General features: G+C 36.6%; 1 protein-coding gene across 1 annotated transcript in view; it reads right to left on the bottom strand.

Annotated features, from left to right (window-relative positions):
• The window catches only part of Sema3c (semaphorin 3C), a 181,790-nt gene that overhangs the window by 38,843 nt on the left and 124,391 nt on the right, over window positions 1-18,556 (bottom strand). Inside the window, exons 10-12 of the mRNA XM_008828988.3 lie at window positions 16,633-16,702; window positions 13,417-13,561; window positions 4,470-4,692 (exon numbers count right to left, since the gene is read on the bottom strand). Coding sequence (XP_008827210.1) covers window positions 4,470-4,692; window positions 13,417-13,561; window positions 16,633-16,702 — 438 coding nt within the window. The remainder of the gene's footprint in view (window positions 1-4,469; window positions 4,693-13,416; window positions 13,562-16,632; window positions 16,703-18,556) is intronic.

Raw genomic sequence — 18,556 nt, forward strand, 5'->3', positions numbered from 1 at the left:
CCACTCCTACTGACCCTACCCTAAAAAAATCATAATGGTGTTAAATCATCGTAACACTTTAACACTCATTCACAAGAACATTCTTACCCTTTCATCAAAAATCACATCATTCTGATTCATACATTGTGATACATATATAAAATTGACAGAATGTGTCTGAACCTGGTCAGACTTTTCAATATTTTCCTATGTCCAGAAGCCAGTGGAAAACGAGCAAATATCTTTTGACTGTGCAGTAGATTCTGCTTTGAGTCAATGGCCTGGATATAAGTGGTAGGTGGCAAAGTTAAAAAAGAAACGTTAATCCTATGAGAAGCTAAGTCTGCTGTTTTTCAATGCAACTGAAGATTAAAAAAGAAGAAATTTATTATGACTAAACAAAGCAAATCACTGATTATATATATATATGTATATATAATATTTAATATATGTTAAAAACCACGAGCTTTTTTAGAGGGGGTAGTAGTAGGAGTAAGCCTCAAAACAAAATGTGTACTCAGCCTCCAGGTCAAATTTTAACAACATAGAACTTTATAAAAGAAGAAATACTTATTAAGCACATTATTAAGACCAATATAGCATGCAAGTACTAGAAAGCAGATTCTTTAAGATTAACTTCATGACAATTTTGTATTTATCAAAATAAGGGTCAGCAATCATTCTATATAAAAGACCTGGAAATCAATAGATACTTGACTGGCTAAAGATTTCTATTTTGCCTCCTCTTCTACATCCCTCCTTTTTTCCTCCTTCCCCCCTTTCTCTTTACCCTCTTTCTTTCATTTGTTTAGTTTGATTGACACCTCATAGCACATAAAAGATTGTTTCAAATGAGACACTCTGATGATGAGGGTGGAAAGTGAGATTATCAGCATCTCACATTCAGTTATACTCTATAATGATGACGAGCTAATTATAATAGTTACCAGGCCTTTTTGCCCACAGAGATAACCTAGGAATAATCTAGGAATTCTGTGAACTACACTGTCATTCACAATATTCACATTAGATACAGTTGTATAATATCCTACTCACATCCTAATGATTTGTCACATTGGTCTTCCCTGTGGCAACATTCTCAACAACTGGTATTCCCTGATTTCCCCTGAAGCTTTCATGATGGCAGAGAAGGGAAAGCATGATAGCAGCTTTCTTCATTGTGCCCATTACTGTGGCAACATTATTTATTTATAACAATTTAAATATTCTCTTATGCATAGACACTTGTCAATATCCAAAAAATTTTATATTCTTCAACGTATATATGCAGATCTAATTAAGCCCAGGACAAGAACCAGTGATTCTCTCAAGAACCATTTCAAAAAAAAAAAAAAAAAAAAAAGGGTAAATGAGTCTCTAATAGTGACACACACACAGAAAACTCTTCTTCAATGAATATTTATCAGGAAAGATTTTATAGCAATATACTAGTTGATTCATTTCCAGTTACCTTAGGAAAAATGATCAACAATTGCAGTACAGTATGGTTGGGTTCTATGAATAAGGATCAGTGGTTAAGTGAGGACCAGATTTCTACCAAATGTTGTGGGTAGAGGCCTTGCCACAGCATGCACTTTCCTACTTGGACAGGATTCTCAAGATGTCCATGAGGCTTTGTAAGCAATCATTAGTGAAGCTTCTCACTACAATTAAAAGCATATGTGTAAATACCATTTACAAATGACACAAGTGCTTAAATACAAACAGAAAAATCTATGTGAAGGTGCCAAAAACTTATGTGGTAAGAGAAGCCAAGGAATTTGTGCAAAAGTATGTTTCTTAGTTTTCTTACCATCTTTTGTTTGAATAAACATTGCTGAACAGTTTTAAAATACTTCCATCCATGAAATCTACATATATTATGTAAATTTTCATGAAAAAAGTAATCCCACGGTGGAAGATAAGTCTACCTTTTAGATGGGCTTCAAAAGAAAAAAACACCCATCAGAAAATAACCTTTTCTAAGTAATATGAGATATTTGGAAAGGTGGGACTCCAAACTGCCACACTGTTTCAAGAAATATTTTTTTAAATTTTATTTATTTTTTTATTTTATGTGTATGCGTGTATTGCTGCATGTAGGTAAGTGCATCCATGTCATGGAATGTCCACAGAGGTCAGAAGAGGCTGTCAGATCCCCTGGGACTGGAGTTATGGAGAGTTGTTAGCTTCCATGTGGGTGTTGGGATTTGAACCCAGGTCTTCCGCAAGAACAACCAGTGTTCTTAACCACTGAGCCATCTCTACAGACCCCAAAAGTAATTTTTTAGATGCAAACTCCACCTTGAATATGCTGAGCCGAGTTTTAAACACAATTCTTTGTAGTAACTTAGCAGTCATCTAGGAGAACACAGTTGGTATACAAGTAAAGATAACTCTCCATAGGCATGCATAAATTCATTTTATTACTTGGATAAGGTTAGATACTGTCATGCTTTTAAAATTTATCCTGACAAATACTTACTGAGCTAATAATGACTTGTGGTATGTGTGTATAGAATTGATAAATTAAGGCAAGATAGAAGTTGGGGAAGAATGTGCAATAGTGAGTACAATATGGGGAAGTATTTAGTGCTAGATAAAGTCTTGGACAAAGATCCACTGAATTTCCAACACAGTATGTGAAAGGTTAATGGGTTATATAAAATGTATTATCTACCAGTATGCCATAAATTCAAATATTGGGCTGCCAAATATTAATGACACACATTTCGAATTGTTTGCATAAGACAGATCATTCAAACCAAATAAATAAATGATGCGGTCAAAGGATATATAAGAAAAAAATCATGGGACAAAACTCCAGAAGTATCATGTATATAAACAGAGGAAAACAAAACTGTGTGACATATGGGTGAACCAACAAAAAGAGATTCCAATGTGTCATATGATGCAAAAAGGAGAGATGAATTGTAAAAGTTAGAAGAGAGAAACAGTCATTGAAATTGCAACGAAGTAGAGTGGGCAGTGGGAAAATACTCATGACAAGGTTTATATCCTGGTAGAAAGTTTCGAACTCAAAGCTGATGTAGGATAAAATGAAAGAATTAAGTGATTAAGAGTGTAATTGCCAACAACGTTCCTAAAGATGGCAAGAGAGCAGGGATAAAACTTGAAAGTCAAATAAGGAATGGTTAGACTGGGAAGGAAGGGTTTTATGCCTCAGATGTCAGACAAGCAAAGAGGGACCAATGAAATTCAGATAGGTCCAAGCATGCCAAAGAATACAATTTGGACGATTCTCTGCCTTCAGGATTTCAAACTGAAATCACATGAGAATGAGGGATTCAGATATGTGTTTTAAGTATAAGGATATGTAGGGACAAATCAAGAACTTTATAAGAAAAGCGGACTGGAAATTTTACTTAGCCAAGAAAAAGTAACCACATTTTGAAGTTGAGTGAAATCTGAGTGCAATCCATTCTTCAGCTGAGAATACATATCCTGCCGTGGCCATACTTCATAATGGCTTTCACAGGCATCTTTTATGTCTGCTTCCTAAATTAGAAGATACACATCCATACTTCATGGAGTAATTCTGCTCTTCTACTAAGACAACTGATGAGATTGTGCCATTGCCTACAAGATAGTGTGTGACATTCTCTCCCCTGAACAATACAGAGGAACATTGCACTCAGTGAGGTCAGGCAGGGACAGACCTACCTTTGTAACTACAGTCTTCCCAGCAGGCTGGTTCCTTTCACATTTCTAGTAACTCCTAAACTGTAGTGTGCAGCAGAAGCACCAGCAGAGCTTGTTAAAGTACAGATGGCTGGATTTCATAACTAGCTTTCCTGGAGTACGGCCCTGACATTTGTATTTCTGACAAGGTCTCAATGATACTGATTTTGCTGGTCACAGGACCACACTGTGAGAACCACTGCCACAAAACGTTTGTGGCTCATCATTCCAAATAAGGTAAGTCTTCGCAAATGAGACATTTCATTTATTATCAGTGCAAATAAACAAAAAAATTAGAATCAGTGGCTGTATTACCAGAGCAACCATAATATTTTCCAAATACATCTATATTTGAGTTAACTTCACCTGACAGTGTTACAGAGAATATCTTATCGCCCATAATCACTATGGAAAGTGATTCCAAACACCGATTAAGAAGACACAATTTGCTTCACTTCAAAGGCTTATCCTCACACATAAAACTTCCTCTCAGCCTTTAATTTAGCTCAGTATTTTCATATATCACTTTAATATGTATGAGGACTCTTTTAGATACTCAGCATATGTGAACAGATTTGCTTCTCACAACTTCATAAACAATTCATTTTATTAGCTCTATTTATAGATGTGGAAACTGAGGCAGAGAGAGATTAAATGCTTCAATGCTTCACTAAAGGCTAAAGCAAAGAAAACACTGGTGTCTTTTCTAGCCTCAATATTATAGTTGTAACCTACTACCTAATTTACTGCATACTCTTTTACAGTGCAGTTTGAGGCCAAGCACCTACCTGTTCCAAGAAACAGGACGTGGTATCTCCCATCGGCGGCATTTACTCTGTCCACAGCTATCTTCATGTACTTGTAGTCTGTGCCTATGCGGACGATCAGAGGCCTTCTGTGGATAGGGTAGATGGAATTGTACATCAGAGGATGGTTCCGAATAAAAGTGACAACGTCATCTGGAAAGTCCTTGGTAGTTCGCATATTGGGTGTAAATGCCCCTCCTGGACACTAAAAAGTAAATAAACAAAAGCCATAAGTTAATATAACAGTTCCTTTTTTTTTAATAATATGCTAAAGACCTCTTCATTTTTTTTCAAAACACAGAAAAATTGTTTTAAATATTTTGGAGAACCATTGAACAGAAATGAGTAGCCTGATCATATAGATAGACCATTATCTGTAGAAAATTCACTTACAATGTGTATAATTTGATAATTGAATGACCTGCATCATCTTTTTTCCAGGGTTTTCACAGAAGTTAACCCTATTGTGTGTGTGCTCTCGCCATTCATTTTTCTATTATTTTTCTGTTTCCTGTTTAATAGCAGACAGTACACTGTCAGGCAAAACACCTGTGAAAACAATTGAATGCTGCGATTGCTTAAAATAAATTAGGTGGTCAATATAAAATCCAACCAGAATTCTAATGTTCTAATGTGCAAGGGTCTCATTCCATCTGATCTCCCCTCCCAAGAGATATCTTGAAGTTGGAGCTTAGCTGGGTGTGGTAATGGTAACTGTTCTCTGGGAAAGAATCCCAATCTGTCTACTAGCTTTAAAGTAAAATCCCAACAGTTTAGAGTTAGGCTCAGAGCTCCTGACTGGTCTGGACTAATCCTGCCACTGTGGCTCTGCTGTTGCTAAACTTCAGACAAGATTCCCCTCCATGATCTTGGCACCTACAGTTGACCATCTGACATCCTCTGCTCCAGCCTACCTCTTGGCTTTCTCTGTTACCTCATTCAGTTTAGTTTGAAAGTTACTTCCTTCAACATGATGACACATATAAAAATAGATTCCTCTCTCTATCTCTGTCTCCTTAGCATATTTTTCTTTCATAGCCCCTTATGAAACATTTATTTACATATGAATTGCTTCCATCTGTGTTGTGTATTTCTCATCTAAATTGTATACTATATTTTGATAGTAACTGGGTCTGTTTTGCTCATTATTTTGTCATATAAAAGCTGGCACTAGTAGACTTTTGATGAAATGTAGTTGAGTAAGTGATTATATTCTTTATTATGGCCTGAAATTTTGGTGTAGAGACTGTACGAAATGAAAACCTCACTCTGTCTAGAAGAGGGGAGTCCAGATCCTCAAGTTCGCAGGGTCAGACTAAAAGCAGTAAAGAGATCAGAAGAATAGTCTGCTAGACAGCTTTCACAGTTGGGGAGGGAGACTGACAAGATTTCTAAAGAAGGTTCCTCTTATATCCAGGACAAAAGTTCACGGCAAGATGGAACCACTGAATCTTGGAGCTCAGAATCACTCACCCTTAGCAGCTGGACAGTAAGGAGTATGAGCCACATTGCTGAATATAATATTTTGACATATATAGGTACTATGTGCCTAATTCTATCAAATACTTCACAATATGACTACTTCTGGCAACAAACCAGGTCGCCATATTTTCTTTGAACACAGTACTCTAGTTTTAGATTTCATTTATTCTTTAAAGGGATTCTATGTAAAAGGAAGGCACAAAGCAAGTTGCTGTTCAATAGCAATGAGTATAGCATTATTGGTAAACAGTACAATGTTATAAAAACTTCAGCCTACCAGAAAATTAGGCTTTATTCAAAGGTGACAATGGACCCTTGCCACTGATCGCTCCTTTCAGGAATATGAGCCTAGCACTCAAATTTCAAGAAAATATAAAAATGGGGAATTTTGTATGAAACCTATCAAATCTTTACTGTTGATTCAGTTATGAAAGAAACAACTTTAAAGATCAAACATGATGTGACATCCTTGGAATGAACTCTTGCTCCATCTAGCCAATGATATCAGTGAGTTTGAGTCAGCACAATCAGACAAATATTTGTATAAACTTTCCAGCAGAATTCAAATACAATCTCATTATCATCATGAATGCAAGTCTTAGACCAATTGGGGCACTGTTGGTCTAAATTTATAGATATAGATAGATGATAGATAGATAGATAGATAGATAGATAGATAGATAGATAGATCGTATATATTTTCTCCTAAATTCTTTTAGGAGAAAAACAATAGGAGACAAGAAAAAAAATGACAAAAAATAAAAGTCAGTGTCTCACTTGTTACTTTGTTATTCCATGATCCAGGGGTTGTGTTTTTTATTGAATGGCAAGGCATTATATTTAAATATACATGTTTATAAATTTCTCAAAACAAAGACCAAATTAGGACAAGGAATTTAATTGGAGGTTGTTCAAAGCTGACCTCTGCGGTCCATTCTCCTGTAAAGCATGGGGTTATGGGTCTGCTCAGCCCTCATTCTTCACACAAAGTGGAAAAAGGGCGAAATATTGCCCACTGAAGGGAAGCATGGAAAGAACAATTCATAGGCAATTTAAATAGCTCCAGACAGTCATAAAACACCACTAATTATGGCCTGCTAGTTTTTAAGACATCTCCTTAACTATTTGCAAGCATTCTCAATGGTAAGTTCCAGAAAGATTCAAAGTTAGCATGTTTCTACTCAGCAATTTTCTTCCTAGTTCATAATTTGGTGCTTGATGACTTAAGTAAATGATCAGTGACCTGATTCTGACTTTACTGAAAGGTAAGGGAAATCCTGATGAAAATTCCTTAAAGCCACTCTTGTTGAATAGCTAACCCAAGCAAACCAAATCAAACAGTAATTTTTAAAAACTTCGTTTTGTTTATTAATGTTCTGTATATGTATAGGTATGTGTGTACAACGTGTGTGTATCATGGCAGATGATGGCAGAAAGGCAACTTTGTGGAGTTCGTTTTCCCTTCTTTCTTTTGAGCCATCTAGCGACCCCAAATCAATGACTTTTTACATCCACTCAACTGCCTCTCCTTTCAAAATTCTGTCGTTCGTACATTGGAAATAAAGGTCTCCTAGTATGTATGGCATCATTTTCAAATTTAGAAAATAATAATTGTTTCTGATAGCAAAACATTCTCCTGATTTGTGACACAAGCTTAGCTGCTGAGACATACAGAATGGTAAAAATGTTTGCAAGGAGAAAAATAGTTGATTGGCCTTCACCGATTGTCTGCACTAGTGAGTGTCGTCAGTGAATACTGATGAGGACAGTTAGGATGTGCTAGCTGCTCCCTCACCTTGTGGCTTAGTAAAGCGTGTATATTCAGACCTCAACACAGCATGAGCTCTATGTACCATCATAAAACAGCCTCAGTCTGAAGGTTAATTTTACTCTGCAAATAGTCATTTGGTCACTTTGGGTAAAGTCTTTAAATGTTTATTTTTTTTTAGTTCTATCTTTCTGTTTATGATGCAGTGGTAAGTAGCCCTTTGTGAGACATTTTGACTATACTAAACTGCCATCTGAAGTCCTAAAAACAGTGAGTGTTGTACAAAAAGAGCATTAACAATTACCGACCAACCCTGCCTAAGTCCTGTCCTGCACTCAGCTGTTCACAAACACCTGCTGCCTTCTGGTTCTCCCAAATGTTTTCTTCTTCCTCACATCTATGATGAAAGTTTTCAAAATCAATTCATCTCCAAGCTAATATATATGTGTGCCTTCTTTGAACATGTTTTCAATTCAAATACCACTTTGATGTGCCCAATAGGCAACATCAGAATAGGAAATTACCATTGCCGTCTACATACAAGTGCACTCACTGATAAAGGAGATGAACATCTTTCTTGAATATAAAGTAATAATTAGAGACAAATGTAAAATATAAATAAGAGAGCATGGTTCAGGAAACATTGTCATATGTATGGAAGAGCGAGTATTTTAAAAATGAATTTAGAGGACCAGCAAGGGGTTTCATCAAGTAAAGGTACTGGCAGCCAAGCCTGACAATCTGAGTTCTATCCCCAGGCCTCACATGGTAGGAGAGAGCCTACTCCTGCAAATTGTCATTTGATAACCACACGTGAGCTCTGGTACACACACAAACACACACACACACACACACACACACACACACTGACCAGGTGGAAGGGAGCCTGGAACTCAGACAGCCTCCATTATCTCAGAATTTGTTACAAAGACAAGGTTTTATTTGAGTTGAGGTGGAGGAAATTGGGTTTTAAAGGTGCCCCATATTTTTTATTGATTTTTTTGTGAATTTTATATAACATTTTGATCATATTTAGACTCCCTCCCCTAGATGCACACCCCCTTATTTCATGTACTCTTTCTCTTTGTCTCTCTGTCTCTCTCCCTCCCAAAACCTGTCTCTGCACACACACACACACACACACACACACACACACACACACACACACACACACGTATAACCAGATTTGGAATAGTGTATAAATAAGATGGCTAGGGTCAGTGAAGTAATTTTGAGAGAGGAAGCAGAGGTTGAGATATATAACACGCTGTTCTCCTTAGGACACTGAAGGAGATGGCTCTGCTACACTTCTAAATAGATGTTAAAATTGAATATTTTATTTAGTTCTGCTACATCAGGATGTGTAGTATATACAGAAATAATCTGCAGAAGCTTTACACACGTTGCAACAGAATAATGTAATACATTAGCTCAGCCACAGAGAGTCTAAAGTCTTGGCTGCCCTTTGCAACATACCAAAGGTGTCTTGTTTCTTCCACAAACTTGAATTACTTATGGAAAAACATTATGACACAATTGGCAGCCTTCCTTGTTCTGACTTAGGCTTGATGGTTGGGCTGTTTGCTAACACAGCTATCCACCCTGCTTTGAAAGAAACACCTAGAGGGAATATTAGAATGAGGGTATAGGATTTCTGCCAGTGTCGTTTATTTAAGAACACAGTTATGTATTTATGGGGTTGACCCAGCAACCAGACTACTGTGTGGGGAAATAAAGTATGGCAATCACAGTTGATCCCTCACTGGGAGGACTTCTGAGGCAGAGTTCTCAAACCTAGAGGAGAGGGACTGTTTGGGGTCACTTGGCTGCAGATACTCTGGCTATATGAGTAGGAAGCCCAGGCTGCGGCAGCCACTTGCCACTGAGTCAGACAGTTGACTTCATGCTGTTTTGCTGGGCTCAGTGTGGAAGGACCAGATCTTCAGGGAAGTATGCTTCTCCAGGAGGGGTTCCAGAGGTCGTTTCTCTACCCTGCCTTGTTTATTGCCCAAGGTTCACTCATCTGACAATTTCTGAACTTAAAGGAGCTGTTGTGGTCTCAATACCAGATGTAAGAAACCACATTATAGAAATATGTCTTAAGTACTGACTACTCCCTTTTTGCACAGAGTCTGTTCCAGATGTGTCTCACTAATCCCTGGCTTTTTTCACAATGCTTTAGAACAAGGAAAAATGCTTATTCTTAAGAGCTTAGGAAGAAGAATGGAGCTGCTAGCAGAATTTTCTAATTTCACTTTGGCTTATTTGTGGAAAAGGGTTGGACTCTTCCCATATTGTACACAATAATTATTTCTTGACAGAGTCGTTTTCTACTGTGATTTTCACAGCCCTGTGTATATGTCAAGGAGACTTTTAAGCTGCCACATGTGTAAAAAGTCAGAAGTAGGTGGAGCCAATGCCTAGTGTAAATATTCTCCTACCATGGCTATTTTCAAGTCATCACTGTGATGTCCTTCTTGAGAAATAAATGGCACACATAACATACATAATCTGTTCTCAGGAACAAGTTGGCCTGAGAATATTCTGCATAAGACTTTGGGACTTCCATCACCAATTTTGCAACCTTGGAACTCTTAATTTTTTTTTTTGTTTGTTTAGCTGAGGAGTTTCTTTGAAGTTATTGGAATAAGGGTAAGTAATTTTACTGAGTTTGTAAATCAGTTGCTCCTCTACTATTCCCACAGACATATTCTTCAAAAGACTCACCAAAAAAAGTATACACAATCACAACCACCTTTTTACTTTACTATATTAAGATGCAGCTGTGATTTGGTCAACTTCAAGCCATTTACAAAAATATGACTTACTCTTGAATACATGATTAGTGAGTCTTCTGGGAATATGTTGAATACTTTGAATGAAGTAACTAGGGCCATTTATTCACAATGGAACTGGAGAATTGCTCAGCTTCCCTCTCCCTCCTTCCTTCTCTTGTACTGTCCTTGCCTATTATCCACTCTCAGGTTTGAAGTGCACTAAGATGCTCTCTCTGCTCATTCTTTCCATTGTGTTGTACAAAATAATTCAACATCTGTCCACTGTATTTGAAGCCGGGAGCCTCAAGGAGACATTAAAGGATAATGTGGATTTTATAATGGGACATGTTGTTAGGTGTCATAATTATAACTATTTAAGTGGAATGTTTATACGGATAAGCAGAAATTCCAATAATCTTTTCAAAACCTCTAAAAATAATTGTTCTGTATAAAGCACATATCAAGGATCAATCTTGGAGCCTCTTATCCAGGGAATCAAATACAAGTATTTTTAATTTTCAGAAAATAAACACTGCCTTTAAAGAAAGTAAAGTAAAATGGCAAAAGGAAATATTTTATAAGAAGAGTATCTTCAATACAACTTGTAACAATTTTATACAAAATTTCTGTATCTGTGTTCATTAGAGAAATTGGCCTATATGAGTGGATATTTTATGTTCGTGATGTATCTTTAATAGGTTAGGGGCAGCAGTATAATACTGATTTAGTAAAATGAGTTTGGTAATGTTCCTTTTTCTCTATTTTGTGGAACAGTTTGAGGCATTTTCTTATTAGCTCTTCCTTAAAGGTTTGGTGGAATTCAACAGTGAATCCATCTGGTCCTGGGCTTGGCTTGTGAGGAGATGTTTTATTACCTCTTCAATCTCCTTGTGTGTTCTGTATCTGTTGAAGTTATTTATATTTTCTTGGTTTAACGCTGGAAGATCATGTATATTAAGTAATTTAACAAGTTCTTGTAGATTTTTCAGTTTGGGGGAATATAAATGTAGCCCTTATGATCCTCTGGATTTCATAGAAATCTGCTGTAACATCCACATTTCATTCTCTAATTTCATTATTTTAGATCTCTTTTTCAAAGTTAGTTTGGCTAGGAGTTGGTCAATCACATACATTCTTTGAAAGCACCCTTGTTTGACTGATTGCATGTATTATTCTTTAAATCTCCAGTTTGTTAAATAAAAAAATTCTACTGCTTTTGAGTTTGATTTGGCTGGCCTTACTTTTACAAGACCTTTAAGCACATGAGAGGTTATTTATTGCATGCTTTTTGATTTTTTAATGAAAACATTCATGTCTATAACCTTTTGTCTTGGAACTCAGCTCTATCCCATAGGCTGGGTAAGAAGTGCTTTTATCTTCATTTGATTCTAGATTTTTGTTTGTTTGTTTGTCTTTTTGAAGCAGTGTCTCCCTGTAGCCCCAGCTGTCCTGGAACTCACTATGTAGACCAGGCTGGTTTGAACTCACAGAGATCTGCTTGCCTCTGCCTCCCAAGTGCTGGGACTACAAGCATGCACCACCACGCCTGGCTGACTCTAGATTTTTAAAATTTCTTTTCTGATTTCTTCAATCCACCACTGCTTATTTATAAGGTTGGAAAGATCATAGATCTTAGAGAAAACACTAAGGCTTCACATCCCAAGAAAAATGTAGTTTCTTACTATGTACTAAATATGGATCCTTATATTTACAATCAAGTGTGCCAGTCACCACTCATCAAAGAAGTTTCTTTTGCAACCGACAGACTCTATTATGGAGTTCAACAACTAGTTAAACATAGGGAATAAGTGTCTGCTCAATCCTAAGTGACACATCTACAATGGAACTTCTAGATCTAAGGGTCATGAAATATAGTAGAACAAGGGGTAGAGAGAATACTAATGCATTTCTCAACTCACCTCAATGAGCTCTTTCATGCAACAGAGGGCAATGAATACAAAGGGCCACAAATGGCCAAAGCATAAGTAATAATTTTCTGCAGAATGTGGGTATATGGACAGCACTCCAACATTAAACTTCACCTACCCAGGCCTCAGGGACCATTGGAGAAGAGGGAGTGGAAAAGTAAGAGTCAGGGGAGGAGGTGCATAACCACGTGGAAACAGAATCTTACAGTTTCCTAAAATCTAGCTCATATGAACCGACAGCAATGGTGTTAGCATATACAGTACCCATGCAAACCTAAGCAGACAAAAACCCAGCATAGAACTGGGGAAATGAACAGCAGGCTCCAAATAGCTACTGGCAGTTGGTTACTGCTAGGTTAGGGAGAGTCAAACCTCTTTAAGGAAGTGACTCTAGATAGGCTGATGAGAGACCCCCGTGGATGAATTTGTGCTGAGGGCCATCTGGGTACACTTACTTGACTCTATAGGCTTTACCAAAAATGAATGGATAAAAATCACATGGGAAGTATGGATGGGGAGTATGTTTGTATGAAATACACAAAAATTCAATAAAAATATACAAAACCATAAATATTTTAAATTAAAAAATCAAGAGTCATCTCTATGTTAACATTCATATGGTTATATCATCATTAAAACAGATGAGATTCCCTAATATAAAGAAGTCTTAAAAATATCAATGAGCATTAAAATACTTAGGCTTCTATTGAAACTTTCAAAGTGATTGCTTTATAGTTAGAAAAATATCTCCACCACATTTAACTTACTTAGTTGTTTTTGACTCTAAATGAGATTTTGGTAGCCACTGTAAGAAATAACACCTTCTAAATCACATGATATATTAGCAAAATCGTGAACTAGTAAATGCTCAAGATAGAATATATACAATTATAAAGAAGATAACAGTTGGAACACATATGTAAATTTGATTCTTGTTAAAGTCTGATAAGAAGGAAACTTTCCTGGGTACTTACAGTTCCAGGGCGAGGGTATGGAATTCTACCCTGATAGGAAATCAGCTGGTGATTGGGTCCTTCTTTGTGGGCAAAAGGTCCATTAAAAACAGTCTGTATATCAGATAAATGGTACACACACACTGCAGACCCTTTAAAAACAGAGCTGAAAAAAAAACCCACAAAGAATCTGCTTTATTAATATTAAAATATATTACACTTGGATTGGTAAATTGCTCAGAGAACAAAGGTGCCTGCTGTTAAGTCTAACGACCTGAGTTTAATTCTCAGGACCAAAGGATGGAGAGAGAGAACCAATTCTTAGAAGCTGTCCTTTGACCTTAACACTATGTCATGTGTACATACACACACACACACACACACACACACACATACACACACACACATTACTTACACTACCAAAATACATGGCAATATTTTGATAAAAATTGATATACATCATGGAAAAGTTACATTTTTATACATAGAGAGAACTAACAATTTTCTGTTATTTATAAGGAATTCATCAATACATAAAGCATTACAATATTCAGTTAATTCAACAATGGCATACACATTTATGAGGTATGCAAGAGTTTCTAACACTTCAAAAAATTAAGAAAATATGTTATTTTTGAGACAAAGTCTTACTGTACCCTGGCTGGCCTGGAACTCAATATGTAGACCAGGCTAGCCTTGAACTCACAGAGGGCCACCTGATTCTGCCTCCTGAGTGCAGGTATTAAAGGCATGAGCCATCACACCTGGCCTAAAGACAATAAACTAAACTTTTTAATAAGTTTATTTTAGCAGCAACAAAAAATGTACTGAATTTATTTAAAAATATGAATTAGATTTCTAAACAACCATGAAGAGACCTATAATTATTTGACTTAAATAATTCCCATTAGTATGAGAACATTGTGTGTTTTACAGTAAGATTAGCATAATCTTAGTGTTCTTATATATTTATGTTTGTAGCAGTTGGAGAGGTCTAAGATATGAGTGATGCCTGTTCACTTTCCATGTCAATTACACCATAAAGGAGGATCGTGGGAGAAGGCAACAACTCAGTGAAGTGCTTGCCTTGCAAGCATGAGGATCTGAATTCAGTCTCCAAAATCCATGCAAAATAAACTGGGTTTGTAAAGTACACTTATAATCCCAGTGCAGGGGAAGAAGAAACAGGTGAATCCTTGGGGCTCCCTGGCCAGTAAGCCCACGCTGCTTGGTGAGCTCCAGGCCAGTGAGAAATCCTGTTTCAAAAAGAAAGGCGAATGACTTATGAGGAATGACACCTGAGGTTGTCTGTTCTCTGGTCTACACAGATACAGACACAGACACAGACACAGACACAGACACACACACACACACACACACACACACACACATGTATGCAAAGCTAAACACACATGAACTTCCACACACCTTGAACACAGGTTTATAAGTACACACAGTTTATTTATACACACAGCATTTTTGCAGGCTTTCATAAACACACACACACACACACACACAAACATACACACACACGACCTTATATGCAAAGCTAAACACACATGAACCTCCACTTACTATGAATGCATGTTCATAAGCACACACAGATTTATACACACAGCATTCATGCAGGCATTCACACACACACATACACACACATACACAAGAATATACAGAAACATTTCACTAAACTATCTTTACTCAATAAGACATAATTTTGCTTTAATGCTTAATATAAATTATTTACAATATTCCTAATTGATATTGATTGAAAACAGTGTATTCAGGTTCATATTTATTTCAAACTAGATGCCTGATAGAAAACTTTTTGCAATATTATGAAAATAAAAATATCTATTATTCGTCCTTATGATGAATACTTATAAATTATAATTTCTAAATGTTGACTGTTCAAGCTATTATTTTTGGACAAACAAAAACAAGGAAAATATTTTACTAAATTCAATATTTTATTAAAGATTTGTTTGTGAGCAAAAGTGAGAGTACACTTTTGCTAGAACCATAGTCAAGCAAAGCCTGAAGAACATTTTTGGCTTCCAAATTGAACATAAACAGCTGACAATGAGTATTTCTGCTATTTCATTTATTTTGAATAGCTCATTGCAGTTGTACTGCATTTTCTTTTCTTCTTCATGTATGTGTTTGTGTGTGTGCACTTGTGTGCAGATGCATTTTCTATATATGTGTATCAGGTCTTTTCCTCTACAATTATCTACCTTATTCTTTTGATGCAGGGTGTTTCACTGAACTTGAAATTTGGTATTTTTCTTAAAACTGGCTGGCTGAACTCACAGTCCCTGCCCCTCTTCACATTCCAACACAGGAACTACAGGCACATTGCCATGGCTAGCTTTGAAAATGGGTACTGGGCATTTTCAATCTGGTCCTCATGCTTGCAAAACAAGAGCTCTTACCCACTGAGCCATGTCCCCATATTCCTCTATCATATTTCGAATCACTTTAAAATGAATGCTTTCAATTTGTGCCTACAGTTTCTGATGAAGGCACCAACATGTCTTACATATTGGCCAAGAAGACATAGATGTAGTTGTAGGCTGAATTCAAAATCAACGCTCCTAGTACAAGATTAATCAGCAGATGCATGCACAGGACTCTCTGTATATGGAGAATTGTTGTGAATATAATAGCTGCTATTGGCCATCCCAGACAAACCCAAAAATACTAACCTGTCTTGAAATACATAGAATATTGTCATATTGCAGAATAGAAGAACTGGATCATGTTTTGTAGTTTCTAAAGAGTTAGTAATTTATTTTGATGATGAAATGAAAGCTATTTTGATAGAAATCAAAGCTTTTTTAACTTTACTAGTCAATATTTGGTATAAAAACTTCACATAATACAAATAAATATATGCAATTTCATGAATTTGTGCATATGTGTATACTTGTGCTACCACTGCCACAATCCAGTAAATAAATACACTCATCACCTGCAACAACTAAAAATTCTAAAGATATTATTTAAGCCAATAGTGTTGAAATATTTCGTTAAACAAAATACCTTACATATTTTACTTCCCATTTTAATTCTTTTTCCAGGTCTTTGAGAAAATAATGTGCAGTCACGAGAGATACTCTTAGTAAACTATTTTGAAAGCATTGGCTCAGCTCAAATACATTTAAGGAATCTGGCAAAAGTAAATAAAATAAGACTGTTTCTTGTTTAACTCATGAATAGTAACTGTTTAACAATTACCTTGATGTGGTAAAAATGCCATACACTAGAGTTGTCCTTGGATTGTCAGTTTCCAGCAGAAACACATCCTCTATGAAAATAAAATGGCATCCTTTAAAGTTTACACATTTTAATTGTATATTTTTAGTTACAAAAAGAGTAATTTCAATTATGAAAATTAGTAATCATAAAGTTACTCGCTGGAGATTACCATAGCTCAATGATAAATGCAAGATAACTTATATAAAAGTGATTGACACTAATCAGATTTGTGACCTTTGGATCTCTATGGAAAAAATGATAATGAAATATATTAAACATAAAAACCACAATGGCAGATAATATAGACTGGAACTATGAAAACCTTAATACTGTAAGTTAGAAAAAAGGAAATGATTAGCCTTGGTTCCCATGGATTGTAAGGCTACAAGAACTTTCCTGTTGCTTGTTCTGTATTTTCAAAACATCCATTATTGGTGGTATATAAGTTGTAATTTAAAAATATAAAAATTTTCAATTCTGTTTCAACTTATGATTTAAAGTTGTAATGCCATATTTTTTTCTGTGACCTTCTTCATAAAGAATAAAACTGGATTACGCTAAAATTTTTCAATACTTTTTTCTAAGATATAATTACATATTTTTAGGTTGAGAATTTTCAGTTCATTTATTACAATATTTTCTATTTCTTTTTCTTTTTTTTTTTTTTTTCCCAGGGTCTCCCGGTAGCCACAGCTGGCCTGGATTTGCTATGGAGACGCATAGGTGAATGCATATTGGGGCTGTAGAAGAGTAATAGAAAAATAATGGAAAATGGGAGAGACCCAACATCAAGGCCTGACTACCCTGGACCATGTGTGGGATGCAGATCATATCCAGCCCTCAGAGGAGATGGGAGGTACATTCTAAAGAATCAGTCCTCCCAAGATCAAAATCTGCAAAAGTCAGAGCAAATCCCTCACTATACCCAGCATAGAAGCAAAGCTTCTGCTATGCAAAATCTGGGACCTCAGAAGAGGGGCTTTGGGGGTTGTAGTCACTCAAAAAGACTGAAACTGCTGGTCAGCAGGTTCATAGGAAGGGAGCACAGATCCAGCTTCCCGGAGGTGATCAGAACTCTGGCGCATGAGAGGGGACCACAGCTCCAGTCTGTGAGAGGCAACCACACGTCTAAATTCATATGAGATGTCACAACTGAAGCTCACAGGAGAGGACCTCAGCTTCAGGTTCACCAGAGAGGACCACAGCTCTGGGTTCAGAGAAAGGCACCAGGACTCCAGTTTCAGGGAAAGGGACCAGAACTCTGGTTCTGGCTCACAGCTCCATAATCAGGGGAGGGAACCAAAGTTCCAGGTTCACAGGAGGAAGCCACAGCTCTAAATTCATGTGCAGGACCACAATCCTAGCTCACAGAGGGAAGCCCAGCTTTAGGTTCACAGAAGGGGACAATGACTTCCCGTTCACAGGAGGAGACCACAGCTCCAGGTTAACAGGAGGCTGGTGTTCTCAGTTTCAGTTGAAAGGAGGGGACCACAGCTTCAAGGTATGCTGGAGGGCATCACTAATCACTACCCCAGATTCCGGGTGGGAGGCATAAAAGCTCCATGTCTTGGGAGGGAACCACAACTCTGGCTCATGGGAAGGATTTGATTCCCTACACCTACATGGTGGCTAACAACTATCCATAACTCCAGTTCTGGGGAGATCTGGCTTCCACAGGCATTGCATATTACAGGTGCACTTACACATATGCAGGCCAAACACTGATACATATAAAATAAATGAATAAATAAATAAATAGATAAATAAATAAATATAAATAAATAGTAAATTAAATGAGTTGTGGACCTCTTAAGTAATAAATTAATAACCATCTTTCTTTCCATATATGAATAAAGGAGGAAAAATACCAACTTCTCATGAAAAAGAAATAGACTGAAAGAAA

The sequence above is a fragment of the Nannospalax galili genome, unplaced genomic scaffold, assembly GCF_000622305.1.
Source record: "Nannospalax galili isolate Female #2095 unplaced genomic scaffold, S.galili_v1.0 scaffold973, whole genome shotgun sequence".
NCBI classification, from domain to species: domain Eukaryota; kingdom Metazoa; phylum Chordata; class Mammalia; order Rodentia; family Spalacidae; genus Nannospalax; species Nannospalax galili.